Here is a 27565-nt window from a genome sequence, read left to right on the forward strand (position 1 = left end):
CCTCATGCAGCCCCAAAGGGGCAAAAAGAGACTTTAATTAGGGGAGGGAGGATCCACCAGAATCAGAAAAGGGACAGCTAGCGTGGGAGCAGAGGAGCCAGAACAGGCAGGAGGAGGGCCCGGCCGGGAAGCTCTGGAGGAGGACTCACCTCGCCACCTCTGGCACAGGCACTGGCACTGACGGACAAGGCGAAACAGCGGCCCCTCTCAACCGGGAGGGCACCCAATGGCCCCTGTAGCCACAGGTTGCCTGGCTTTTGGGCCCCAGGTCCTAGGCATGACTAGTGGTCACCAATTTGGCCCTTGTCCCCAACCAGTGCTGGGAGGCCATCTTCAGGCAGAACTCAGCAAGCTGGCAGAGAGTTCCCAACACTTATACTGGGGCCAAGGAGGCTTGGGAATAAAAGGGCAAAGGAGAGAAACTGGAGTCTGAAACCTCCCTCCCTCCCCACCTGGGGTGGCATAGGAGAGAAAAAATAAGTCGCCTTCTGGCTCCAGGCCCGCCCAGACCCACAGCAACCAATAAGGTATAATCACTGGGACCAGTCACAGCTACTGGAGGTGGAGGTTTTTTTTTTTTAAAAAAAAAAAAAAAAAAAAAAAAAAAAAAAAAGACAAAAAGGTTACAGTATCCTACAAGCACAGAGTTTAAGTTTCGAGACGTTAAAAAAAATCCGTCCCGGCCCAGGGGACTGAACATCAGAAGCCAGCCTGACCAGGCACGTGTGGCCTTGGGGCAGGTCCACTGCTGCTTTCTTGCCCAGCTAGCAAGCACACCACCCACCTCCCGCATCGAATGCCCACCCCAACCCAACTCCCTGCCGCCGCCGTTGCTGCTCTGGGGAGTGACTCCAGGACGCCTTCGTGGAGACATGGGTAGTCTGAGGGGGAAGGCCACGAGATCCAGCCAGATGGTTTAAAACTGTCAAGAGAACCAAGAGGCAGTGCATGGTGGTTATTATTGCATCCTGGTAGGACTGCTCTAAGGAGGTGCATGAACCTGAGAGCTGCCACTGTGTTCATATCTGTGAAGGGCAGAGTTGGGTCCCAGGATACCTTGTGGTCATGCTCTAATTCAGCCAGCTTTCAGAAGTGACCTATGGGCACCGGCCCTAAGCCTAGCACTAGATAAGGCAGAAAAATTAACAGCCATGAGCGCTTCTCCACAGCTCCCCTGTGCCCTGGCATGGAGGCTGCTTGAAAGCCCTGCCAGTGTCCTGCCTGGTGAACTGAGGTTGCTTTCTTTAGGCATGGGGGCTCTCATGCAAGGTGCTTGGGGACTCAGAGGGCCAAGTGGAAAAGGACCCAGGTTCTGGTACTTTTGTGTCAAGCTCTGGATGATCCTCCAACCAAGCCAGGCCCTTGAAACGTTTTCTGCCCTCAAGGGTCACCCATGCTGTCTAGGACAGCCCTGGACATTTTAGAGACCAAAGGTTATGAACCAACGGCCCATGCCTGAAACTAGCCCAAAGATGAGCACTGTATGGCCCACGTGGTGTTTAAAACAATATGAATTAGTTGCCAACCTTGAAAACATGGAAGATGCCATATACAAATCCAAATTTGGTGGTTCAATGGCCTGGAGCTGTGTGGGAGCCAGCCCCTGCAGATGAGGCATGCGCTCAGCAGCTCCTCACCTTGCCCACTCCATACTCCATACTCAGCCCACTCCATAGCTACCCGACCTTTGGATGCACCTGAATTTGTGACCCCTGACAAAGGCTACGGTACTTTCTTAGACCTCTGAGTCCGAAAACCCAGCTCCACATTCTGGTTCTTCCTCTTACTGGCTGAGGGACTTTGGACAGGTGCTTTTACTTTTAGAGCCCCAGTTTATTAATCTCTAAAATGGCAATAATAGCTGACTCAAAGACAGTTTTGAGTAATAAATGGGACATGTGAACATACTTTTTTAGGGGTCTAATTCTGTGCGATGTAATTATCATAAATAAGTAAATGATTGCTGAATGAGTGAGCCAAATATTCAATTGGAACATGAGCTATTTTCCCCTTCCAGTTCAATCTAGAGGCCACCTAGTATCCTGGCCATAAAACTTTGGTGCTGCAATACACGGAAAGCTTACTATGTACCAGGTGCTGTTTTACACACATGATCTCATTTAATGCTCAACCACTGAAAGATAAGTATTAATTACCAGACTTTCATTTCACAGCTGAGGAAACTGAGGCTTAGTTGAGAGTTCAGTGACATGCCTGAGTAGGCAGTGGAGCCTGGATTCCCACACAGGTGGTCTGCCTCCACAGCTGAGTGAGCTGAACAACCATGCTGACCTGTGCACACACCACAGCTACTCTGTACACTGGCCACCCTCAGTATAATTAAATCCCAAGGGAAGCAGGTATAATTTCCATTTTTAAGAATCTGAGCTCCTTCTGGACTGGGTGTGTACTTACTGGTGGGAGTACACACTAAGTCTACCGTCTAGAGATCACAGCCACTCTGGGTGGCACATGTCAGCAAACCAAAGATTGTTTGGAAAAAGGAGAAAAAAAAAGGCATGTTCTGAATATCTAAACAACTATGTCATCAGTTCATCAATGTAAACAATTCTACCTCTTCAGATGACTACAGTGCTTTCAATTAGAAAGGCATAAACAATGTAAGAGGAATCTGGAGGACTTACACCATGCAAGTGATGGAAAACAGGTTGAAGGAATCATGACTTTAAGCCTGAGAACATGCTGAAGGAAAGTACTGAAGTCTATTTGCGAAGTGGAATCATAACATGATTAACTGTCCTATACTCCTAGAAAATTCACATGCAGACTTCACTTGCCTCACTTGGGGTTTGAACGAGATAGAGGTAAGGACTCTGTGAACATCCTGAGACGTAGAAATGAGTGACCAAGTTCCTACGAGAGACTAAGAGCCATCCCAGACACCCAAATATAGAAAATGCCTTGTAGCTCTCAGAGATGAACTTGGGGTCCTCTAGCTCCAAAGCACCTGACTGATCTGCTGTGCCCCAGGGGTCCTAGAGAGCTCAGGAGATATAAACACACTGCTTGGACCCCTTTCCCACCAGATGCTAAGTTTTCAACATGACCCCCAGATCCTCTGGCCTCTGGAAGGAAAGCTGAAAGGCCTCTACTCACATTCTTAAGGAACTCTTCAGCCACAATGCGGGCACGGGCATTGACTGACAGCTTCATCTCACTGATCTCCTTGTCAATCTCCTCCATGAAGTGGATCACAAAGTCCACCAACTTGTGTTTGTACATCTGCTCTGTGTGGAAGTTGGTGATCAGAAAGCTGATATCATACCCCTAGGGAAGAAGACAGTAGGGAGGGGGAAGAGAAGGAACAGGAGAGAATTAGCACCCCATGGGAACTGAGCTGGTCATGTCCTCCACTCATCCGCATGCTTCCCACTGGCTGTGATCTTCTCCCAAGCTACACACCCTTCCAGTCAGCAGCCCAGCTGCTCTGGGGGAGGGTGTCTAGGTTGGATCCAAGCAACTGAACCCAGTTGAGAATTCTGTGTGTATCAGACGTCTCTGGAAGACTATCTGAGGCACAACAGCTCTGCATTCAGAATGAGTCAAGGGACTTGAAGTCTTGTTACAGAATAATCTAATCAAACAACAGGGAACATTTAGTCCAGAGAAGAGATGATGTGGAAGATGGGTGGGATTAAGGTCTTTTTCTACTGGAGGGCTGTGGGAGGAAGATCAATTTTATTTATTCCGGGTGGCCCCAGAGGTTAGATCTAGGACCAGGAGAGAAAATTTGGCTCAGGATGAGGAAGAACTTGGCCAACATGCCTGACGTGTCTGATGATGGCATATGCTGCTGTGTGGTAGTTGCTCAGTCACTGAGGATATGTTAAGTTTACCTGGCAAGGAGTCTGTGGAGAAGATTCAAGTACAAATTCAGGCAACAACTGACCCAATGTTAACTGTGGCTTTAAGAGACTGATTCAGTGGGCCGGGCGCGGTGGCTCACGCTTGTAATCCCAACACTTTGGGAGGCCGAGGTGGGCAGATCACAAGGTCAGGAGATCAAGACCATCCTGGCTAACATGGTGAAACCCCGTCTCTACTAAAAATACAAAAAATTAGCCGGGAATGGTGGCGGGCACCTGTAGTCCCAGCTACTCGGCAGGCTGAGGCAGAAGAATGGCGTGAACCCAGGAGGCGGAGCTTGCAGTGAGCCCAGATTGCGCCACTGCACTCCAGCCTAGGTGACAGAGCGAGACTCTGTCTCAAAAAAAAAAAGAGAGAGAGACTATGATTCACTTTGGGAGGCCGAGGCAGGCAGATCACCTGAGGTCAGGAGTTTGAGACCGCCTAGCTAACACAATGAAACCCCGTCTCTACTAAAAATACAAAATCAGCTGGGCATGGTAGTGCATGCCTATAATCCCAACTACTCGGGAGGCTGAGGCAGGAGAATCACTTGACCTGGGAGGTGGAAGGTTGCAGTCAGTGAGACTGCGCCACTGCACTCCAGCCTGGGAAACAAGAACAAAACTGCATCTCAAAAAAAAAAAAAAAGGACAGGCGCGGTTGCTCACGCCTGTAATCCCAGCACTTTGGGAGGCCAAGGCGGGCGGATCACGAGGTCAGGAGATCAAGACCAGCCTGGCTAACATGGTGAAACCCCGTCTCTACTAAAAATACAAAAAATTAGCCAGGTGTGGTGGCGGGCACCTGTAGGCCTAGCTACTCAGGAGGCTGAGGCAGGAGAATGGTAACCCAGGAGGCGGAGCTTGCAGTGAGCCAAGATTGTGCCACTGCACTCCAGCCTGGGCGACAGAGCGAGACTCTGTCTCAAAGAAAAAAAAAAAAAAAAAGAGAGACTATGATTCAGTTGGCAGATCTTAGAAAGGATTTCTAATTCACTGTGCTCTTTCTGATGCTAGACTATAGGCTCCGGGAATAAGCAATGTGTCTTATCTTTTTTGCTTTTTTTTTTGAGACAGAGTCTTGCTCTGTCGCCCAGGCTGCAGTGCAGTGGCATGATCTTGGCTCACTGCAACCTCCGCCTCCCAGGTTCAAGCAGTTCTCTGCCTCAGCCTCCTGAGTAGCTAGGATTACAGGCGCCCGCCACCATGCCCAGCTAATTTTTGTATTTTTAGTAGAGACGGGGTTTCACCATGTTGGCCAGGCTGGTCTTGAACTCCTGACCTCGTGATCCACCCAACTCGGCCTCCCAAAGTGCTGGGATTACAGGCATGAGCCACCACGCCCGGCTCTTTTTTGCCTTTTCTATGGCTGAGGTAGACCCAACTTTTCCTAAGCTTCTAATCCTCTTTGCTCCCACTCTGAGATGAAGGCCAACTCTCAATTCAGACAGTGGGTGCCAAACAGCTGGAGGAGCACTGATCCTGGTTCTAGAAACAATCCCAGGCCATTCTGTAACAGGGTCCTGGGTATCGCAAACTCATGGGTCACAGGGTCTCACCTCCACAGGCTTCCTTCGAAGGATAAAGAAGTTTTCTGCTCGCATCATCATGAAGCGCATGAACTTGTGGCATAAAATCTTCTCGATCTCATCAGCCTGGGGAGTGCAAGAGAGAAACGTTTCTCTAAAGCTGACACCCAAGGCCAAAAACACCTTGTAGCCTGGTCTTCTGACTCCAGTTTTTTCAAGGCTCCCAGGAGACAGTGAGGCTTGGTACTCGGAAGGATCATTGAAGTGGGGGACCTGGCTGCCAACTGAAACAAGGGTCTACCTTGGGGCATCTCTTAATGAGGACCCATTCCAGACAGGTAATTCTGACAGGCTTCTATCGCTTCTTTCAGAGTCTACAGCTGTACTCCAAGCTGCCCTTGCCATTCTCATTTCACTAGTGTTACATTTTCCATGGTGTTTTGCAACACCACCTGGGCTATCAGAGATAACCTTAGGTGGTCTCTGCTTTAATAACACTGAACATCCAACAATCCCTGAAGTTTCTCCCTTCTGAACGCTCAACATTTCTTTCTTTTTTTTTTTTTTTGAGATGGAATCTCGCTCTGTCACCCAGGCTGGAGTGCAGTGGTACGATTTTGACTCACTGTAACCTCTGCCTCCCGGGTTCAAGCAATTCTCCTGTCTCAGCCTCCCAAGTAGCTGGGATTACAGGCGCATGCCACTACGCCTGGCTAATTTTTGTATTTTTAGTAGAGACAGGGTTTTACCATGTTGGCCAGGCTGGTCTTGAACTCCTGACATCAAGTGATCCACCCGCCTTGGTCTCCCAAAGTGCTGGGATTACAGGCATGAGCCACCATGCCCGGCCCTGAACTCTCAACATTTCTAAAGGAAGATTATTGCTGCTAGTTGCTAGTATGCCCTTAACACCTCCCAACACTTGTTAACCTCCCATTTTAACAAGGAAAGCAGGCCCCAGGGTTATAACTTTCTGTAGAAAACAGTATGTAGTCTGCATTTAATAATAGTGTTTCGTTTTCATCCTGTTGAAAGTTTAGAGTTGCCCTCTACTGGCCAGGCGTGGTGGCTCATGACTGTAATCCCAGTACTTTGGGAGGCTGAGGCGGGCTCATCACCTGCGGTCAGGAGATGGAGACCATCCTGGCAAACATGGTGAAACTCCGTCTTTACTAAAAATACAAAAATTAACTGGGCGTGGTGGCAGATGCCTGTAATCCCAGCTACTTGGGAGACTGAGACAGAAGAACTGCTTGAACCCGGGAGGCAGAGGTTGCAGTAAGCCGAGATCATGCCGCTGCACTCCAGCCTGGGCGACAAGAGTGAGAATCCGTGTCAAAAAAAAAAGGAAGCAGAGGCTAGGTTTCCTGCACTCTGAATCTGGAATCTGGCACACTGATCTCTCAGATGGGGACCCTGGACTGAAAGAGGCTGAAAGGACTGAAAGAGGCCTTACGTTGGGCCTCCTCCATGGTGAACTTACCTGTTTCACAGCAATGCTGACCCGGACAGAGTTGATGGAGCCCTCAATCAGAACCTTTTCCTTCTCATTCCTGCTGATGGTCACAGGTTGTAACAGGAGCTCTTTGCTACTCCTGAAAACACAATGGACAGAGTACTTGTACTACAGAGGGACAGAATAGTCAGAGTGACCCCACGCAGGTCCTGGAATCACTATGAGACCATAGAGTCCAAGGAATAGAAGACTCACAAGCAGGGGTGCTCCAAGATGGGGGCCAGTGAGTGTGTTCTTCAGCAGAAAGAGCACAGGCTCTGAAGTCAGGGCGAAAAGGTTTTGAAATCCAGCCTCCTCTGTTACTTTCCTTGGGCAAGTTACCCTGTTGGAATCTCAATTTTCTCATCTGTAAAATGACTCTGATTCCTAATTCACTGGCGAGGACTGAGAGAGATCAAAAAGGGTCAAATGTCTAATAGCGTGCCTGGCACACAGTAGGAGCTTTACAAAAGATAGCTATTTTAGTAACAAGTTGAACATCCCCAATCTGCAAATCTGAAATCCAAAATCTGAAACTGGCTGGGCACAGTGGCTCACGCCTGTAATCCCAGCACTTTGAGAGGCTGAGGCTGGTGGATCACCTGAGGTCAGGAGTTCCAGACCAGCCTGGCCAACATGGTGATATCCCATTTCCACTAAAAATATAAAAATTAGCTGGGCATGGTGGCGCACTCCTATAATCCCAGATACTCAGGAGGCTGAGGCACGAGAATTACTCAAACTCAGGAGGTGGCAGTTGTAGTGAGCCAAGATCACACCACCGTACTCCATCCTGGGCGACAGAATGAAACTGCATCTCAAAAAAAAAAAAAAAAAACTGAAAGTTTCTGAGTGCTGACAAGATGCTCAAAGGAGATGCTCATTGGAGCATTTTGGATTTGGAATTAGGGATGCTCAACTGGTTAAGTATCTGTAAATATTCCACAATCTGAAATACTTCTGGTCCCAAGCATTTTGGATAAGAGATACTCAACCTGTACAGGCAAACCAATATACCATTTAGGAATACAGAGAGAACACCTGTCTTAGAGGTAAGGAAAGGCTAAAATTGAACACAGTTTGGCTTCCTTTAATTATCAATCCAGAAATGATTCATTTGCCTCTGAGACCCCTATGAGTTCAGGTTACAAAGTAATGCCTCTGAATACCTAGAGATCTCTAATAGTAACTAATTGTGGTGTGGTGTCTCTAAACTGTTAATCATTTTCAAAGGCCCACTGGAAATCATGTATGTTATACAGTATAACAGGGCATATCCTAACATCTTATCTGTTATTTTTAAAATTAAAAATTAAATCGTATCATTTAATGTGGCAACCCAGATCATCCCAGTTATGTATGTAGCAGATTGAATTTTATTTTATTTTATTTTATTTTTGAGACGAAGTCTTGCTCTGCTGCCAGGCTGGAGTGCAGTGGCACGATCTTGGCTCACTGCAACCTCCGCCCCCCAGGTTCAAGCAATTCTCCTGCCTCAGCCTCCCGTGTAGCTGGGACTACAGGTGCATACCACCACGCCCAACTAATTTTTGTATTTTTAGTAGAGATGGGGTTTCACCATGTTGGCCAGGATGCTCTCGATCTCTTGACCTCGTGATCTGCCTGCCTCGGCCTCCCAAAGTGCTGGGATTACAGGCGTGAGCCACTGTGCCCAGCCTATTTACTTATTTTTTGAGACAGGGTCTCACCCAGGCTGGAGTGCACTGTTGCAATGTTGGTTCACTGCAACCTCTGCCTCCCAGGCTCAAGAGATCCTCCCGCCTCAGCCTCCCGAGAAGCTGGGACTACAGGCATGTGCCACCATGCCCGACTATTTTTGCATATTTTTTTGGTAGAGATGGAGTCTTGCCATGTTGCCCAGGCTGGTCTTGAACTCCTGGACTCAAGCAATCTACCCACTTCAGCCTCCTAAAGTGCTCGGATTACAGGGGTGAACCACTGCACCAGGCCTCCAGATTAAATTTTAAAGGGGAAAAAGATATTTATGAAATGGAAACTAGATAAGAGAAAATCATTCAAAATATGAAGTATTTGGATTAGGGGGTCAGAGTGTCTAGGCTGGTAGGTAAAAAAAAAAAATTCCTGATCATTACATTAGAAAAGTATGGAGATGGAAAAAAAAAAAAGAAAAGTATGGAGATGGAATCTCAGATAACAATTCTCTGACCATTCCTTAAACTACCAGTGTTTCAACAATGCCATAGGAGAGACTTCATCAACAGCCCTGCTCTGAGAAGTCATACCTTGTGTCAAGCAATCTTGTCTTTTCCCCTGGGTTCTGTCCTGCCAACCCACTGACCCTATTTTCTTAACTCCAAATTGGGAATCACCATTCAGCTGGCAGCAAGACAAAATGTCAACTGCAGCTGTCCTGACTACTCCAGGACATAAGTTCATGGCACCTTCTAGACAGCAGCCATCTCTGTGTGCTGCACCCCTCATCCCCACCTTGACTTGTCCTTCCCTACCTGACTTCCACTTCCGGCTTGTTGTGTCGTTCCACAACCTGGGAGGAGAAGTTCTCCAGGCAGAGGGCAGCCTGCAATGTGGCCCGCACGGCACTCAGGTAGGGGCGGAGAGTGGCAGTCTATAGGAAATAACACAGAGGAAAGGAAAGATCAAAATCTGTCACGCCAAACCCACCGATCCCCTATTCCAGCTCCCGTGAAGCCAGGTAGCACTGAGGGTGCAAGGCTCTTAAGACACCACTGTGAACAGAACAGACTAGGCCTTCAAGACGCCTTCCAAGGTGTAGAGTGGTAGTTTTCAACAGGAGACAATTTTGCCTGCCAGGGTACATTTGGCAATGTCGAGACATTTCCTTTCTTTCTTTTTTAACCTAGGGTCAGACCAGAGGAATGCTGAGACATTTTCAATTGTCATGACTTGGCAGGGAGGGGAACTGCAGGCATTCAGAGTGGACAGATATCCACTAAACATACTACAATGTACTACAAAGAATTATCGCGCCTCAAATATCAATAGTGCTAAGGTTAAGGAAGTGATCTAGAGACATACCAGTGAATGCATGATTGTCGTTAATCTATTAGGCCAACAAATGTATAGGCGTACTGTTTGCCAGGCACTGAGCTAACTGGGAATTCAAAGATGATTAACGCTGTCTCTACCCTCAAACAGCTCAACTGGATAGCAGATATACAGAAAAAACTATGATATAAAGATGAAATGGGAAATATTTAGATTTACAAGTAATCTATATTTGCAGAAGAAACTGGTTTTGAAGGTGAAATGGGATTAGGAGGATTTTATAATGAGAAAAAGTAGAATAAGGACATTCTTTTTTTTTTTTTTTTTGAGACAGAGTCTTGCTCTGCCGCCCAGGCTGGAGCGCAGTGGCATGATCTCGGCTCACTGCAAGCTCCACCTCCCAGGTTCCTGCCCTTCTCCTGCCTCAGCCTCCCGAGTAGCTGCGACTATAGGCGCCCACCACCACACCTGGCTAATTTTTTGTATTTTTAGTAGAGACAGGGTTTCACGGTGTTAGCCAGGATGGTCTCAATCTCCTGACCTTGTAATCCGCCTGCCTCGGCCTCCCAAAGTGCTGGGTTTACAGGCATGAGCCACCACACCCTGCCAGAATAAGGACATTCTTAGTAGAGGGATTAGCTTCTAGCTGCACTGGTCAGTCCTTGTATCAGCCAAATTCTTTCCCACCTCAGAGCTTTACATATGCTTGACCATCTATCTGTAGGCTTTTCTCCTCTTTCTTTGCCTAAGTCATCCTCTAGATCTCAGCTTAATTAAGGAAGGCCTCTTAGAGAGGCCTTGACATCCCCCTAGAAAGCATTTATTACAACTTACAATAAAATGTCTTTCATGTCTTAATATTTATTTATTTATTTATTTTTGAGACAGAGTCTCGCTTCTGTCACCCAGGCTGGAGTGCAGTGGCACGATCTCTGCTCACTGCAATCTCCGCCTCCCGGGTTGAAGCGATTCTCCTGCCTCAGCCGCCCGAGTAGCTGGGATTACAGGCACACATCACCATGCCTGGCTAATTTTTGTATTTTTAGTAGAGATGGAGTTTCACCGTGTTGGTCAGGCTTGTCTTGAAATCCTGACCTCAGGCAATCCGCCCACCTTGGCCTCTCAAAGTGTCGGGATTACAGGCGTGAGCCAACGTGCCTGGCCTTTTTTATTTTTTTTGAGACAGAGTCTTACTCTGTTGCCCAGGCTGGAGTGCAGTGGTGCAATCTTGGCTCACTGCAACCTCCACCTCCCGGGTTCAAGTGATTCACCTGCCTCAGCCACGCGAATAGCTGAGATTACAAGTGTGCACCACTGCGCCTGGCTAATTTTTGTATTTTTAGTAGAGATGGGGTTTCGCCATGTTGGCCAGGCTGGTCTCAAACTCCTGACCTCAAGTGACCCACCCATCTCGGCCTCCTAAAGTGCTGGGATTACAGACATGAACCACTGCACCTGGCCTCCTTCATGCCTTTGTAAAGTGATTTCTCCTTTACTAGGCTGTAAACCTCATGGTCAACAGACCATATCTATTTTATTCACAGCTATATAGCCTCCAACCTAGCTCAGTACCTAACATATACAGTGTCTCACTCATTTCCTGTAAAATAAATAAGCGAAAGAAATAATTAAGGTTAGAGTAACACAAAAGGACAGCAAGAGTTCCAGAGTAGTAATGAGTACAATGTTTCTGTATATGAGAAGCATTTTAGATTCACTAAATGAGGCTGCAGTGGTAGGCTGAGGTAAGATCATGGGGAATCTTGAATGCCAGGCTACCAAGTTTAGCTTTTCTCTTAAGGGGGTAAGGAACTACCGGGGCTTTCTGAGGAGGAAGTTCATGACTGCAGCTGCATGGTGGCTCTGTGGAGAATGATTTGGAGAGGGAAGTGAGACATACAGCAGACTGTATCACAAGCAAAGAGTATCACAAGTGTTGGACTGACATTAGATGGAGTGGATAATGGAACTGAAAAACAACTTCCCAGGGGCTCACGCCTGTAATCCCGGCACTTTGGGAGGCCGAGGTGGGTAGATCACCTGAGGTCAGGAGTTCAAGACCAGCCTGGCCAACACGGCAAAACCCCATCTCTACTAAAAATACAAAAAATTAGCCGTGGTGGGCACCTGTAATCTCAGCTACTTGGGAGGCTGAGGCAGGAGAACTGCTTGAACCCAGGAGACTGAGGTTGCAGTGAGCCGAGATCACGCCACTGTGCTCCAGCCTGGGTGACAGAGCGAGACTGTGTCTTAAAAAAAAAGAAAAACAAAAACCACTTCCAACGAACTGTGGTCCAGCCATTCAATTAACCACTACTTAGCAATAAAAAAGAGTAACTATTGATACACACAACATAGTTGACTCTCAAATGTATTATGGTAAGAAGCCACACTTAAAAGCCTGCATACTAAAGAATTCTATTTACATGACAATCTGAAAAAGGCAAAACTACAGAGGGGAAAAAATCAGTGGGTGTCGGGGGTGGGAAGGAGGAGAGGACTGATTACAAAAGGGCTTGAGGGAACTTTTTGGGGTGATGGAAATGTTCTGTATTTTGGTTGCAGTAGTGGTTACACAACTTGACTTTTTAAGACACGGGATCTTGCTATATTGTCCAGGCTGAAGTGCAGTGGCTATTCACAGGCGTGATCACAGTGTACTACGGCCTCGAACTTCTGGGCTCAAGTGATCCTCCTGCCTCAGCCTCTTGAGTGGATGGTACTACAGGCGCATGCCACCATACCCAGCAAGTTTTTGCAACACTTTTTTTTTGAGACGGAGTCTTGCTCTGTCGCCCAGGCTGGAGTGCAGCGGCACGATCTCGACTCACTGCAAGCTCTGCTTCCTGGGTTCACGCCATTCTCCTGCCTCAGCCTCCCGAGTAGCTGGGACTACAGGTGCCCACCACCACGCCCGGCTAATTTTTTGCATTTTTAGTAGAGAAGGGGTTTCACCGTGCTAGCCAGGACGGTCTCGATCTCCTGACGTCGTGATCCGCCCGCCTCGGCCTCCCAAAGTGCTGGGATTACAAGCGTGAGCCACCGCGCCCGGCCTTTGTCAACAGTTATAGAAAGTAAACCTAAAAAGGGTGACTGGCTCCGTGACGCCTGTTCTTTCATGAATAAAACAGATGTGGTCTCATGTAATACCTCAATAAACTTTAACTTTTAAAAATCAAGAGGCATGTGCCCCAGTAGAAAAAAAAAAAAAAATCCAGATTTTTAGCAGAGATATGAGGTCACAAAGTTTGCCAGGATAGGGAACCTAGGAGGAAGAGCAAATTTAGACTAGAAGATGAGTTTTGAACTAGAGGTCTAATTTCAAGGTCTCTTCAAGATATCCAGGCAAACCTTGAAAGAGAGCTGAGAAGCCAGATTAGGAGTCATCAGAATTAAGAAAGTTATCGAAGCCAGGAGACTAGATCGGTATCACCAGGGAAGGTGTGACGAAGAGGGAGATGGTCATCCAAAGTTACAACTCCCAGGAATGCCCACATGTATGAAAAAGGCCCATATGTATGAAAAAGGGAGGACTTCCAGGAAGGGAGGAATGAGCAGTATCACAGCTAACATACACTAAGGCTGACACAGTTCAGTTCAGACCAGGAAGGGCCTGAATGGAAGCAACACGAGAGATCCTCCAGTGGGGTGGAAGCAGGGCTGGAGGTACCAAGAATGGGAGAAGGAAGTGTGGCCGCCTGCCTTAAGCAATTGTAGGGTCAGGAAGGCAGAAGAGGACAAAGAGCGTATTTAGTGAAGTTCCACTGTGGATAGACAGGTGGACTTGCTTCATGCCTCAGCGGCCCTTCGACCGGCTAAGAGGCCGACTGCATACCCTCGGAACGCTCCAAAGAGCCTAAGAGACCCCACTTCCGGCTTCCTACAGGGCTCAGGAAAAGCCCCTACCGGCTTCGAAGGCTGACCGTGAAGCCGCAAGGCCCGCTTCATACCAGGGAGTACCCCCACTCGCCCCTTCCTCACCTCGGGCCCCCGCCCCGCCTCTTTTTCCCACTCTCATCGTGTCCCCACAACGCCCCGGCATCCCTCGGCCCCGCGCCCCTGCGGCAAAGCCACATCTCCCACCGACCCACTGCCCTGAGGCTGAACAGCCGGGGGTCCCTGGCCGGGGTCCCGGCTCTCTCACCATCGCGGGCGCTGGCTGGGCCGGAAAGCGGAAGTACGGAAGTGGCCAGCCCCGCGATGCCTGCCCTTTCGCGAGAAGCGCAGCTACGGTCTCCGCCCGGACTTCCGGACGGTACCATGTATGCTCCGAGCGGGGTAGGGAGCCCTTACGAACGCTTGGGCCTTCCGGAAGTTTTCCACCTAGGGCTGCCTCGGCATTTTTAAACTCTTGCACTCGAGTTAGTACTTAAGCTCCTCCATGAATGGGTGTAGCTCCCCTTTGTGCCTTCGGCCTTCTTGTCACCTTTGCCACAGCCTCCCCCAGGTATGCAATGGTACAGTCCAGCTTCAGATTGGGCACCAAATTAGGACAAGCCGAAGCGGACGAGCCCTTCGTTTCTTCCGGTTCTGTGCCCCCATCCTTTCTCTCGCCCCTCCTACCCGCAGCTCCTGGGGCTCGGCGGGGCTAACTGCAGCGCGGAGATCTCGGCCGCCAAGCCCCGCCTCCCGCCCCGGGCTGTGCCCTGGGGCTCGCCTGAGGTCGACCACCCGCACCCCACCTCTAGCGGGCTTGCTCGAGGCCCACCTTCTCCCCACCCCCGGCAAACTCCAGTAGGCTCGCCCTCGCTGACTCCCCGCCCCCGCGTCAACTGCAAGGGGCCCGCCCATAGCCAGTTCCGGGGCGGTTGCTCACATCGACCGGAACTCCCCGCCCCCTCCCGCGGCCCCGGGGCCGTAGGAGGCCGCAGTGAGGAGGTAGAGGGGGCGGGGGTCGCACTAGGGTGTCCCTAGAGAACGAGGACTCTGAAGGCGGGACATTTGGGCGACCCCCGGGCGGGGCCAGCCATTAAACAGTCCCACTTCTGTGCCAGACACTGAACTGGGCTCTTGACGGGCATCATCTCTTAATCCTCAGAACATCCCAGGGAGGTAGGTACTATTCCCCATTTTTCAGATTCAGACTTTTAATGGGGAAACAGACCGAGACTTCTTTCGTTCCCATTTTACAGATGGAAAAACTGAGACTCAAAAAGGTCAAATAACATGGTCAGGGGCACATAAGTAGAGAATGGTAAAGCCTGGGCTTGAACCCAGGTCTGTCTGGCTTACCAGCCCGCGTTCTAAACCACTATTAGTGACTAGAGAAGGGAGAAAGGTGGACTAGGGTAAGAAAAGAGGCCAAGAGTCCCAGAGAACATGGTAAGAATGGGGTGCTTGGAACTCAAAGTCTTAGCAGAACCCAAGAGAAATAGAAGGGAAGGAAAGAGCATCAGAAAGGCGAGGCAAGGCATAGCAGTATAGCATGGTGATCAGGGTGCAGACTCAAGACTAGCGGGGTTCAGATTGCATCTTGGAAGCCTAGGTACATACCCACCCTTACAGAGTCTCAGTTTCTTTCTCTGTAAAAACGAGATCACAGTGGTCCTTGTTCATGGTGCTGAGTGAGAAATTCAGTGAGATAAACTGATACAGTGCTCTGCACCTAGCTTGGTACCCAGTTAAGTGCCCTATGAGTAGGAATTGTGCCATCAACTTTGTCAGTAAGGGACTGACTGAAGCCTGGCTTCCTTGAGGCTGTCCCTGGAGGTAAGAAGCCCTTGGGCTTTTCTCAAACCACCTTGTTTCCCATCAATGGCCCTGTCCTCTCCAGCTCCACAGGATCCCCATATCCTGGGCCATGAGTGAGTTGAAAGACTGCCCCTTGCAGTTCCACGACTTCAAGTCTGTGGATCACCTGAAGGTCTGTCCCCGCTACACGGCAGTGCTGGCGCGCTCCGAGGATGATGGCATCGGCATCGAGGAGCTGGACACCCTGCAGCTGGAGCTGGAGACCCTGCTGTCTTCTGCCAGCCGGCGCCTGCGTGTGCTTGAGGCCGAAACCCAGGTGATACCCCAGAGAGGGGCCATCACCAGAGATGAACTGCAACAAGTTATGGGATGGGTCATTGAGTTAGCCCCATATGCTGAGACTTGGGGTACAGGGGTTTGTGGGGAGAGGGAGAGAGACGCAAACTGGGTTTGCATGGCACAAAAAATACACAAGAATATGCATGATCCTCTTAAATTGCAAGACTTCTAATCCAGTAAGCTTTTATTGGCACCCCACCCATCCCCCATTACGTTCTGGGTCCTATGCTAGTCATTAGAGAAAGGTAATTAGGACAGTTTTGGCTGTCAAGGAGCTTGGCAACTAGGAAAGTGAGAAAGTCAAGTACATACCAGGTGATGTGATGTTGTGGTTAGGAGTCCTAGGGAGCTGGAATGGGGAAACCTGGATTTGAATCCTGGCATAAGCGCTTGCTAGCATTGCTGTTTCCTAGCTATGTGACTTTGAGAAAGTTGCCTCATATCTCTGAGTATCAGTTTCCCTATCTGCAAAGTGGGGCGAATAATAGGACCTACCTTAGTGCTTTTGTGAGGATTAAAAGAGAATTTTTTGCAAAAACTCAGCCCAATGCCAGACACTAAGTAAGTACTTCAGATGTTATTTATTTGCTACTTTGATTACTTTATTCACTGCATAAAGATGCCTTGAGCCTTGTGTGCCAGGCGCTATGCTGTATTCTGCAAAATAGAGATGGTTAAGGTGGGCTTTCTGGTCTTCAGTAGCTTATGGTCTAGTTGAAGAGACAAGGTGCGATGGTCATTCCAGTGTGACCAAACAACACAATTGGGTGCACGGTGGAGGTGTGAAGTGCCAGAGACTTGTAGAGGAAGGAGGTGCCAACTGGACCTAAAAGGATGAATGGAATTAACTTGTCCCTGGGAATCCATGGACCCTCCTTGAGGAAGGCTATGACTCAAGTTGTATTTTAGCATCTAAGAACCTGGGTAACTGATTCTGAGAAGGCATCTCAGTAGTGGTGACATCGAAGTGAAGGTTTGCTGAGAGGACTCTTCTGTTAAACAGTATGTGACTGGCATGGGTGATACAGAAGTGAATCAGTATAGATGAACAAGTGAATGAGATGATGAGAAGTACATGAATAAAGTTCTAGGAGGCCAGGCACAGAAAATGGCAGTCCCACTTCTTCTGTGCCAGACACTGAACTGGGCTCTTGACGGGCATCATCTCTTAATCCTCAGAACATCCCAGGTACTGAATTTTGAAGGATGAGTAAGAGTTTACTAGGTAAAAAGAGGATGGGGAAAGACCCAGGAACCTCCTTAGATTCTAGATCCTAATTTATTCACTAGAGGAAAGAGATATTCTGTGTTTTCCCTTCTCCCCGTCAGTGACACTTTCTGTAAATTTCAGATCCTCACCGACTGGCAGGATAAGAAAGGTGACCGACGATTCCTGAAGCTGGGTCGAGACCATGAACTTGGAGCTCCCCCCAAACATGGGAAGCCCAAGAAGCAGAAACTGGAAGGGAAGGCGGGACATGGGCCGGGCCCTGGCCCAGGACGGCCCAAATCCAAAAACCTTCAGCCCAAGATCCAGGAATATGAATTCACTGATGACCCTATCGACGTGCCACGGATCCCCAAAAATGATGCCCCCAACAGGTTCTGGGCTAGAGAACATAGAAGGGGGCCTCAAGGTTCTGGTGGTGGAGGCACTGGTGGGGCAGGGGCGCCCACTCAGGATCTGCTTCTCCCTGCAGGTTCTGGGCTTCAGTGGAGCCCTACTGTGCTGACATCACCAGCGAGGAGGTCCGCACACTTGAGGAGTTACTGAAGCCACCAGAAGATGAGGCTGAGCATTACAAGGTAGAAACTCTGGGCCTTGATAGACATGATGCAGAACAAGAGAGTTCAGAGGTGCCTGAGAATTAAAGCTACCAAAGGCATGCATCATCTTCCTTCCCCCACCCTGCCCAGTCTGCTGTCTGCTCCATCAGTGCATCCAGACACCTAGGCCCAAACTCAGCTTTCTCCGTGCACTGCCTCCCCTCTACCCCAGCCAAATGTCAGCACGCCCTCAAGCATCTACTTAAGTGAAGTCTGCCCATGTTCCTTTATCCCCGTCCCCTCTGCTTTGGTCCAAGCCTTCATCAACTTCTATCCAATCAGCCTCTTAACTCTCTTCCTGTTTCGAGGCCTCTGGAGGAACCTTTCTTCTTTCTTTAAGATATAAAACTTGGGCCGGGAGCAGCGGCTTATGCCTGCAATCCTAGCACTTTGGGAGGCCGGGGCGGGCAGATTGCTTGAGCTCAGGAATTTGAGACCAGCCTGGGCAACATGGTGAAACCCCATCTCTACTAAAATAGAAAAAATTAGCCAGGCATGGTGGTGTGTGCCTGTAGTCCCAGCTACTCGGGAGGCTGAGTCAGGAGGATCTCTTGGACCGGGGAGGTGGAAGTTGCAGTGAGCCAAGATCACGCCACTGCACTCCAGCCTGGGCAACAGAGCAAGACTCCGTCTCCAAAAAAAAAAAAAAAAGATATAAAAGTCATCTCATGCCTGTAATCCCAACACTTTGGGAGGCTGTGGCAGGCAGATCATCTGAGGTCAAGAATTCGAGACCAGCCTGACCAGCATGGTGAAACACTGTCTCTACTAAAAATACAAAAATTAGCTGGGCACGGTGGCATGCACCTGTAATCCTGGCTACTCGGGAGGCTGAGCCAGGAAAATCACCTGAACTGGGGAGGCATCGGTTGCAGTGAGCCAAGATCGTGCCACTGTATTCCAGCCTGGGTGACAGAAGGAGATTCCATCCATAAAAAAAAAAAAAGAAAGGCCGGGCGCGGTGGCTCAAGCCTGTAATCCCAGCACTTTGGGAGGCCGAGGCGGGCGGATCACAAGGTCAGGAGATCAAGACCATCCTGGCTAACACGGTGAAACCCTGTCTCTACTAAAAATGCAAAAAATTAGCCGGGCGTGGTGGCGGGCGCCTGTAGTCCCAGCTGCTCGGGAGGCTAAGGCAGGAGAATGGCGTGAACCTGGGAGGCGGAGCTTGCAGTGAGCTGAGATTGCGCCACTGCACTCCAGCCTGGGTGACAGAGCAAGACTCTGTCTCGAAAAAAAAAAAGATATAAAACTGTATGTTTTAATGATGAAAATAAATAAAACATGCTCCATTAAAGAAAATTTAGAAAATACAGAAAAATGTTGAGGGAGAATGCTGCCATAGGTGAGCTGTCATTATCAGATGTGCTCATGACATGGTGCTGCATCTAGGCCTCTCTTCATCCCGTTATCTACAGGATCAAGTCCATGCATCCCAGTCCTTGGTGGCATAGCTCCAGTGCCCCTCTCCATTTTCCTCTTTATTGCCATGTTGACCAGTCCCACCAAGTGTCTTGCCCTCATTCCAGGACACCACAGCCTCCTTGCTGGTCTCTGGGCCTCTGGCAAGCTCTTCTCTCTCTCTTGTCTCCTTGACAGACTTGACTCACCCTTCAAGGCCCTGATTTTATGTTACCTCCACCAAAGCACCCTTTCAGATTCCCCAGCAGAAAGTTAGTCTCTCCTTTGTGCTGCCACAACACTTTGATCTCTCTCTTTCACTTCACTTATCTGATTTCTTAAAAATTTATTTGAAGAAGAGTTCATATAGACAGCAGTAAATTCAAGCAATACAAAAGGTAATTCCCTGTCACCTGTGACCTGAAGGCTCCTAATTCTCTCGAGAGGCAATTGCTGTGACCTGAGACAATCTGTGTATGTAGAGTATTCTGCACCTTCTATCTTGGGAATTATTTCAGATTGGCTTCTGTGTGTGTGTCTTAGTTCTTTTTGGACCTGTCTCCCTTACTAGAGTGTGAAGTAGAGGTTTTATCTTTGTACTTTCTTACCTATACCTGACACTGGGCTTGGCCTTGGGCTAGGGACTTGAGAGAGAGATAAGACAGGTAAGTGAATGAATGAATGAAGCATGGCTGGCCAGTGCTTACCCACTCAGGGTTGGGTACCATCTTTTCCACAGATCCCACCCCTGGGGAAGCACTACTCCCAGCGCTGGGCCCAGGAAGACCTGCTGGAGGAGCAGAAAGATGGGGCCCGGGCAGCGGCCGTGGCTGACAAGAAGAAAGGCCTCATGGGGCCACTGACCGAACTGGACACTAAAGGTAGGCCTCTCACCTCCCTGCCAACCCCAGGTCAGGACTTGAGTTCCAGAACTTCAGCCCACCTCCCCTCCTTTCCTGTGCCCGCTTAGATGTGGATGCCCTGCTGAAGAAGTCTGAGGCCCAGCATGAACAGCCGGAAGATGGATGCCCCTTTGGTGCCCTGACGCAACGCCTCCTGCAGGCCCTGGTGGAGGTGAGCACCCTAACCCAAAACAGGAACCACATTTACGTTGTGTTTTAATGTGTTATGCTTATTTTTTATTGGAATTTATCATACATTTGTTAGGTTGGTGCAAAAATAATTAGGTTGGTGCAAAAGTAAAAACATGGACTAATATATAGCAAAAGATTGGGAATAATATATAATTTTTGCACCAACCTAATAGAAAAGTGCACAGATCATAAATGTACAGTTTTCATAAATGAGCTTGTATTACCAGCCTGGAGATTACAAAATGAAACATTACTATATCCTAGAAGCCCCTCTCATGCCCCTGTTTTTCTCCAACTTCCCCCAAAGGTAGCCTTACTCCACAATTACTTTTGCTAAGCATCTGTTGGAGGGGCTTTATACACATCCTCCCACTGGAGGCCAGGACAGTGGTTAACGCTGTGTTACAGATAAGAAGACTGAGGCTCAGAAAAGGGAACTGTTCACTTGAGGTCTCACACAGCAGGATTCAAACCCTAGCTTCAGGGGCCCTGTCTTTATACCTGCTGGTTGACCTTAGACACACCCTCACACTCTTTCACCTCATTGAGACTCAGTTTTCTATTCTGGCTCAAACACAATAGTTTATCTCATGTAACAGTCTGGGTACATGTTCCAGGTTATCTAAGGTAGGGGAAGAGGCAGGTCTCTACCTCATATCATCAGACAGGGACCCCAGCTGACGGTGGCCTTGCAATCTGCACAAGGTCACTCTGGGCGTAATTGTCACTCCAGTCCCACAGTATAAGAGCAAGGAGGCCGGGCGCGGTGGCTCATGCCTGTAATCCCAGCACTTTGGGAGGCTGAGGCGGGTGGATCACAAGGTCAGGAGATCGAGACCATCCTGGCTAACATGGTGAAACCCCGTCTCTACTAAAAATACAAAAAAATTAGCCGGGCATGGTGGTGGACGCCTGTAGTCCCAGCTGCTTGGGAGGCTGAGGCAGGAGAATGGCGTGAACCCGGGAGGCAGAGCTTGCAGTGAGCCGAAATCGTGCCACTGCACTCCACAGCCTGGGCGACAAAGTGAGACTCTATCTCAAAAAAAAAAAAAAAAAAAGAGCAAGGAGGAGTGTGTGAAGGAAACTTTTTGGGCCATACCTAGCTGTGGCTCTTATCTCTTCTGATCACTTTCCCCTGGAGAGAATCTGTCACATGACCATACCCGCCTGCAAGAGAGCCTGGGAAGTGTAGTGCAACTGGACAGGCATTGCCTAGCTGCCATGGAGGAAAGGAGAGTATGGCGTTTGGACAGCTAGCACCTCTGCCACAGCAGGCCTAGCACACTGCCTGGTGCGTTGCAGGTGCTTCACAAACCTTAGCTGTTCATTACCATCATTGAGTGTTAATCATTTCTCTTCTGTGTTCCTTTTTCTTCATATCAGTATGAAAATAAAAGGGATTTCTAGAATGATCGAAGCAATTTGGGATCAGTATGGGAAGGCTTCCCACAGTAGGTGGGATGGGAAAGATAAAAGGATATTTCTGGTGTTTGAAGACTGTCAGTGTAGGTCAGAAAGGAGCAGGAAAGTGGAACAGCTATTTTTCCTTCCACTCATTTTTGTGGTCTTCTAGGAAAATATTATTTCCCCTATGGAGGATTCTCCTATTCCTGACATGTCTGGGAAAGAATCAGGGGCTGATGGGGCAAGCACCTCCCCTCGCAATCAGAACAAGCCCTTCAGGTGAGTGGTGTCCTATCCACATCCCACAGTCTGGCCCCCGCTTCTGTTGGCTTCTCTCCATCTCAACCTGGGGAAGTCCTCATCAATAAGAGGCTGGGAGCAGTTAGGTGAAGCCCAATAGCAGTCTCAAGGGTGAGTGCTGGCCCAGCGTGTCTGCATGCACAGACTGAGTGCAGGGTTGTTCAGCACAGAACTGTTCATACCATAAATAACCCAAATGTCCTGCTGAAGGGGAATGGTTGGCTAAATTGGCATAACTCCACATGATGAAATAATTTGGAGCTATTAATCATATAACTGCAAATATAGAGAAATATAGTTAAATGACATGAAAAGATGTAAATTATAGAGTGACAAGTGGGGAAAATGTTAGTTGTAACCCAGTACAGATGGTATAATACTATTTTTACTTAAAATATATTTCTTTTTTTCTTTTTCTTTTTTTTTTTTGAGATGGAGTCTCGCTCTTGTCGTTTAGGTTGGAGCACAATGGCCCAATCTTGGCTCACTGCAACCTCCGCCTCCCCGGTTCAAGCGATTCTCCTGCCTCAGCCACCAAGTAACTGTGATTACAGGCGCCTGCCACCACATCTGGCTAATTTTTGTATTTTTAGTAGAGACGGGGTTTCACCATCTTGGCTGGGCTGGTCTTGAACTCCTGACCTCAGGTGATCCTCCCGCCTCGGCCTTCCAAAGTGCTAGGATTACAGGTGTGAGCCACTGTGCCTGGCTTACCTAAAATATATTTAAATATGTGCACATAAGGGAAAAACCTGGACTAATATGTAGCAAAAAATTAGGAATGATATATAACAAAATCTGGAATATATATAATCATATATAACAAAATAATAGTAATTCTTTCTGCGTTGTTGGCATTACAGATTTTTCCATATTTTTTGAATAGTAGATACATACGTTGCTTGTGTTTAAAAACCAGACCAGATGTGTCTGTCCCTCCCTTTGTATCTGGATAGATACAGAGGGGGTGCCCAAAGGGAAAGGCAGGTTTTCACTGACCTTAGGAAGCCCTGGGAACCTCCAAGGTGGGCCCTTCTCCAAGCTGGCTCTTGAGTCTGACGGGCCTGCCTCCCCCTGCAGTGTGCCGCATACTAAGTCCCTGGAGAGCCGCATCAAGGAGGAGCTAATTGCCCAGGGCCTTTTGGAGTCTGAGGACCGCCCCGCAGAGGACTCCGAGGATGAAGTCCTTGCTGAGCTGCGCAAACGGCAGGCTGAGCTGAAGGCACTTAGTGCCCACAACCGCACCAAGAAGCACGACCTGCTGAGGTGGGTGTTAGCAGGATGAACAGTCCCGGGGGTGGCCTTGGAGGCTGTGGCCATGGCTGGTCACCTTTCAGGGGTTTTACAACAGGCTTTCCAAGCCTGGCTGGCCTCTAAATCACCTGGAGAGCCTTGAAAAAAACAGCAGTGGCCAGTCCACCGGGTATGTCTCAAACAAATTCCAAATTCTAATTCCACAGAGTGGGGCTCAGGCATCTGTGACTGATTGATCGATTGATTTGATTTGGTTTTGTTTTTTTTTTTTGAGAGGGAGTCTCGTACTGTCACCCAGGCTGGAGTGCAGTGGCATGATCTCAGCTCACTGCAAGCTCCACCTCCCGGGTTCACGCCATTCTCCTGCCTCAGCCTCCTTAGTAGCTGGGACTACAGGCACCCGCCACCACACCCGGCTAATTTTTTTGTATTTTTAGTAGAGACAGGGTTTCACCGTGTTAGCCAGGATGGTCTCGATCTCCTGACCTCGTAATCCGCCCGCCTTAGCCTCCCAAAGTGCCAGGATTACAGGCGTGAGCCACCACGCCCAGCCTGGTTTGGTATTTTAATTATGGTAAAGGCATAATATAAAATTTATCTCCATGGGAGGCTGAGGCAGGAGAATCGGTTGAACCTGGGAGGCAGAGGTTGCAGTGAGCCGAGACTGCACCATTGCACTCCAGCCTGGGCAACAAGAGTGAAACTGCATCTCAAAAAAAAAAAAGAAAAGAAAAAAAAATTTACCCTTAACCATTTTTAAGTGTACAGTTTAGTAGTGTTACCCGTATTCACATTGTTGTGTGATTTATTTTTTGTCTTTTCATGCTTCTTTTTATCCCCAAAGTTTTATTATTAAAAATTTGATACACACAGAAAATCTGAAAGAATCATACAATAAACGTCAGTATATTCTCCACCTAGACTAATTAACTGTTAACATTTTGTTGGAGATCTGTGATTTTTATTTGCTCATCACAAGAAATTGACCAGTGTTTTAGGACATGTTCTTTTGGGAATCTGTCACAGGGCCTGCCATTCATTTGTTGTCAACTCCCATCCATCTTGTTCTGCATTGATCACAAGGGTATAGGTGACATCTGGAGGAAGACTGTGGAATAGCTACCCTTTAGTTAAAGAGATAGGGAAGCAACCCGAACAAGTCTCTTTGCTTCTCACAGACAAGTGCTGTGTCTTAACTTCATAGAGCCCTGACAGGACAGGGCACATTCATTCATTTGTCCATTTTTAATTTAATTTTATTTTTTTTGAGATGGTGTCTCACTCTGTTGCCCAGACTGGAGTGCAGTGGCGCGATCTCGGCTCACTGCAACCTCCGCCTCCCGGGTTCAGGCAGTTCTCCTGCCTCAGCCTCCTGAGTAGCTGGGATTACAGGCATGCACCACCATGCCCAGCTAATCATTTGGCCATTCTTATTGTCTCTTAGATATTGTGCTGGGGGCCAGCAAGAGAGGCAGAGCAAGGGACTTGCAGATGACTAGCAGATGATCAGTAAAGACAAGTGCCATTAAAAGGAGAGGTAGTTGCTGACAAGCTGCCAGAGTATTTAAGGATAAGGGTGACTAATGTATGCTGAGGGCCTGCTGTGTGTCAGGGGCTTTATGTACACTCTCTCAAGTGTCTTGACAACAACCCAGGAGGGAGGTGCTATTTTCCTTGTTTACCAGATGAGGAACTTAAGTCCCAGTGAAGCGAAGTGCTCTGCTGAAGGTCACACACTCAATAAACAGCAAGCTGAGACTTGAGCCCGTGGCTGAATCAAAGCCTCTTTCTATAATAGTTCATGTTTTCTCTGAAAGGTGAGAAGAAGAAAACACAGATGGGAGAGGCACTGAGGGAAGCAGAGGGAGAGAGAGGAAGAGAGAGAAAAGCAGGCATGTGCAGTTACAGTAGTAATGTGCAGTTACAGAGCCTGGTGGCTCATGCCTGTAATCCCAGCACTTTGGGAGGCTGAGATGGGAGGCTCGTTTGAGCTCAGGAGTTCGAAACTAGCCTGGGCAATGTAGTAAGACCCCAATGCCCTACTAAAAATTTTTAAAAATCAGCCAGGCATGGTGGCACATGCCTATAGTCCTACTCAGGAGGCTGACATGGGAGGATTGCTTGATCCTGGGAGGTAGAGGCTGCAGTGAGCTTGATCAGGCCACTGTACTCCAGCCTGGGTGACAGAGTGAGACCTGTCTCAAAAAAAAAAAAAAAAAAAGAAGTAATGGGCAATGAAGAAATGGCTTGCGGCTCTCAGGAAACCAGAGCATAGCCCTTACCCTGCTGCAGAGCAGCTGCAAGGCCTTAAGCATCCCCTGACCTGAGCATCAGCTTCCCCTTCTGGAAAACTGGCAGGCTGGACTCAATCACTAAGTGACCTTCCAGCTCCACCATCGATGAAATATATAAATCAGATCCTGTTCAGAGAGATTGATTTGGTGTCTCACCCACCTCCTGTCAGCCTCAGGCTGCCTAGACCTTAGGGGGCTCTGGAATGCAGATGCCGAAGTAGCAGGCCTTCTGCTGGCACCGGAACACCTGAAACAACAGTGTTTAAAAACAAGAGTTTGGCCCCAGCCTGCTCCAGATCTCCCCCTCACTAACTGTGGGATCCTGGGATCATCTTTGAGCCTCATTTTCCTCATAGGTAACATAGGAATAATAGTACATATTTTGCAGGGTTGTTAGGAGGATTAACTGAAAGAGAGACAGAGAGAGAGAGAGTGGGTGTGCGTGTGTGTGTTTGTGTGTGTGTATATATGTGTGTGTATATATATATATATATATTTTTTTTTTTTTTTTTTAGAGACAGGGTCTTACTCTGTTGCCGAGGTTGGTCTCAAACTCCTGCCTCAAGTGATCTTCCTGCCTCCACCTCCCAAAGCGCTGGGATTACAGGCATGAGCTACTTTGCCCAGCCTACTGTGTATATTTTTAAGACCTTTTTTTTTTTTAAAGACACAGTCACGCTCTGTTGCCCAGACTGGAGTGCAGTGGAATGATCATAGTTCACTGTAACCTTGAACTCCTGGCTTCAAGCAATTCTCAGCCCCCTTGGAGTTGCGACTACAGGTGTGCATTACCACACCCAGCTAATTTTTTAAATTTTTTGTAGAGACAGTCTCACTGTGTTGCTCAGACTGGTCTCGAACTCCTGGGCTCAAGTGATCCTTCTGCCTTGGGCTCCCAAAGTGCTGGGACTGCAGATGTGAACCACCATGTGCAGCCAAGACTTTATTCTTTTAGAGCAGTTTAAAGTTCACAACAAAATTGAGAGAAAGGTACAGAGAATTCCCCTATACCACCTGTCCCCACATGTGCACAGCCTTCCCCATGATCAACATGAGTTAATATTTTTCAGGAGCTTAAAATAGTGCCATATAAGTGTAGTTCAGTAACTGCTTTTTGGTCATGACTGTATGACACAATCCACAGGCATGCCAGCCTGGGCTGGTGGGTAGGCTCAGTCTTGAAGAGGGAGGGGCCGCTCTCTGGAGGTGGGCTGACCCTGGCACCTGGCTGGCTGGTCCCCACAGGCTGGCAAAGGAGGAGGTGAGCCGGCAGGAGCTGAGGCAGCGGGTGCGCATGGCTGACAACGAGGTCATGGACGCCTTTCGCAAGATCATGGCTGCCCGGCAGAAGAAGCGGACTCCCACCAAGAAAGAAAAGGACCAGGCCTGGAAGACTCTGAAGGAGCGCGAGAGCATCCTGAAGCTGCTGGATGGGTAGCCCTCACCCCTGCCTCAGGCTGATTATCTGGCCTAGGGGAGGGGAAGGGAGGCCCACTTCCTTCTTTGGGCACAGGAAACATTGGCCTGTGGCTGTCCCTCAAATGGCAGCAGTCTCTAGAGGACCGTGGCCCTTCCCCTGAGGTCTTTTGGCCTAGCTCTGTACAGCCAGGACACAGGAAGCCCTGCTGGGCTGGCCTGAGGCCTAGTCTCTGCTTGGTCCCCAAGATGGGGTTGGAGGGGACTTCGTTTCTGGGTCTTCCTCTTCCCCCTCTTTACCATCCCCCACTCCCTAATCCCTTACCCCTGTCTCCCCTTCAAGGACTTCTCCCTTGTGGTTTTGTAAAGTGCAAACTTAAGAATAAAGTGACTGCTGTGGTTTTTCAAAAAAAGCATCCAGTCTTTGAATGTCTGTTACAGTGGGGAGGAAGGAACCAGTGTGGGTGGTAAGGTTTGTTGGGGGGTATGCTTGGTGGCGGTCAGCCCATGGCCACTAACCCATGGCATTCAGTCAGGGAGAACTTTCTGAGTACCTCTGAGGATACTTGTGGCTGCATGTAACAATGCCTCCCAGCTCAAAGTGGATTCACAGTAAGGAAATGTGTTGGCTGCAGGATTGGCA

The 27565-nt window shown here is 48.6% G+C and overlaps 3 protein-coding genes across 6 annotated transcripts in view; 1 reads left to right on the forward strand and 2 right to left on the reverse strand.

Moving 5' to 3' along the window:
* ARPC4 (actin related protein 2/3 complex subunit 4) lies at positions 1–14654 on the reverse strand. Of its 4 annotated transcripts, none has more exons than XM_024244779.3 (6): positions 14611–14654; positions 9383–9501; positions 6882–6993; positions 5429–5524; positions 3118–3288; positions 1–922 (listed from the first exon to the last, which is right to left on the reverse strand). In XM_024244779.3, the coding sequence occupies exons 4-6, from the start codon at positions 5486–5488 to the stop codon at positions 917–919; spliced, it is 237 nt and encodes a 78-aa protein (XP_024100547.1). In that variant the 5' UTR covers positions 5489–5524; positions 6882–6993; positions 9383–9501; positions 14611–14654; the 3' UTR covers positions 1–916. The 4 variants fall into 4 exon arrangements, with proteins under 4 accessions (XP_024100547.1, XP_024100546.1, XP_054407803.1 ...); XM_024244778.3 differs by lacking the exon at positions 14611–14654 and adding an exon at positions 14047–14224; XM_054551828.2 differs by lacking the exon at positions 14611–14654 and adding an exon at positions 13990–14090.
* Positions 14455–27338, forward strand: TADA3 (transcriptional adaptor 3; the record flags this gene model as incomplete). Its single annotated transcript, NM_001134127.1, is given in 9 exon segments — positions 14455–14954; positions 15676–15909; positions 17284–17534; positions 17633–17738; positions 19900–20041; positions 20131–20234; positions 21828–21937; positions 23039–23224; positions 26752–27338. Coding segments are annotated over 8 exon segments (1299 nt in total). The 3' UTR covers positions 26945–27338.
* The window catches only part of OGG1 (8-oxoguanine DNA glycosylase), a 34539-nt gene continuing 30192 nt past the window's right edge, over positions 23219–27565 (reverse strand). Inside the window, exons 7-8 of the mRNA XM_054551821.2 lie at positions 25667–25753; positions 23219–24320 (exon numbers count right to left, since the gene is read on the reverse strand). Coding sequence (XP_054407796.1) covers positions 25688–25753 — 66 coding nt within the window. The 3' untranslated portion in view covers positions 23219–24320; positions 25667–25687. The remainder of the gene's footprint in view (positions 24321–25666; positions 25754–27565) is intronic.

This window comes from Pongo abelii, chromosome 2, assembly GCF_028885655.2.
Source record: "Pongo abelii isolate AG06213 chromosome 2, NHGRI_mPonAbe1-v2.0_pri, whole genome shotgun sequence".
Classification (NCBI taxonomy): Eukaryota; Metazoa; Chordata; class Mammalia; order Primates; family Hominidae; genus Pongo; species Pongo abelii.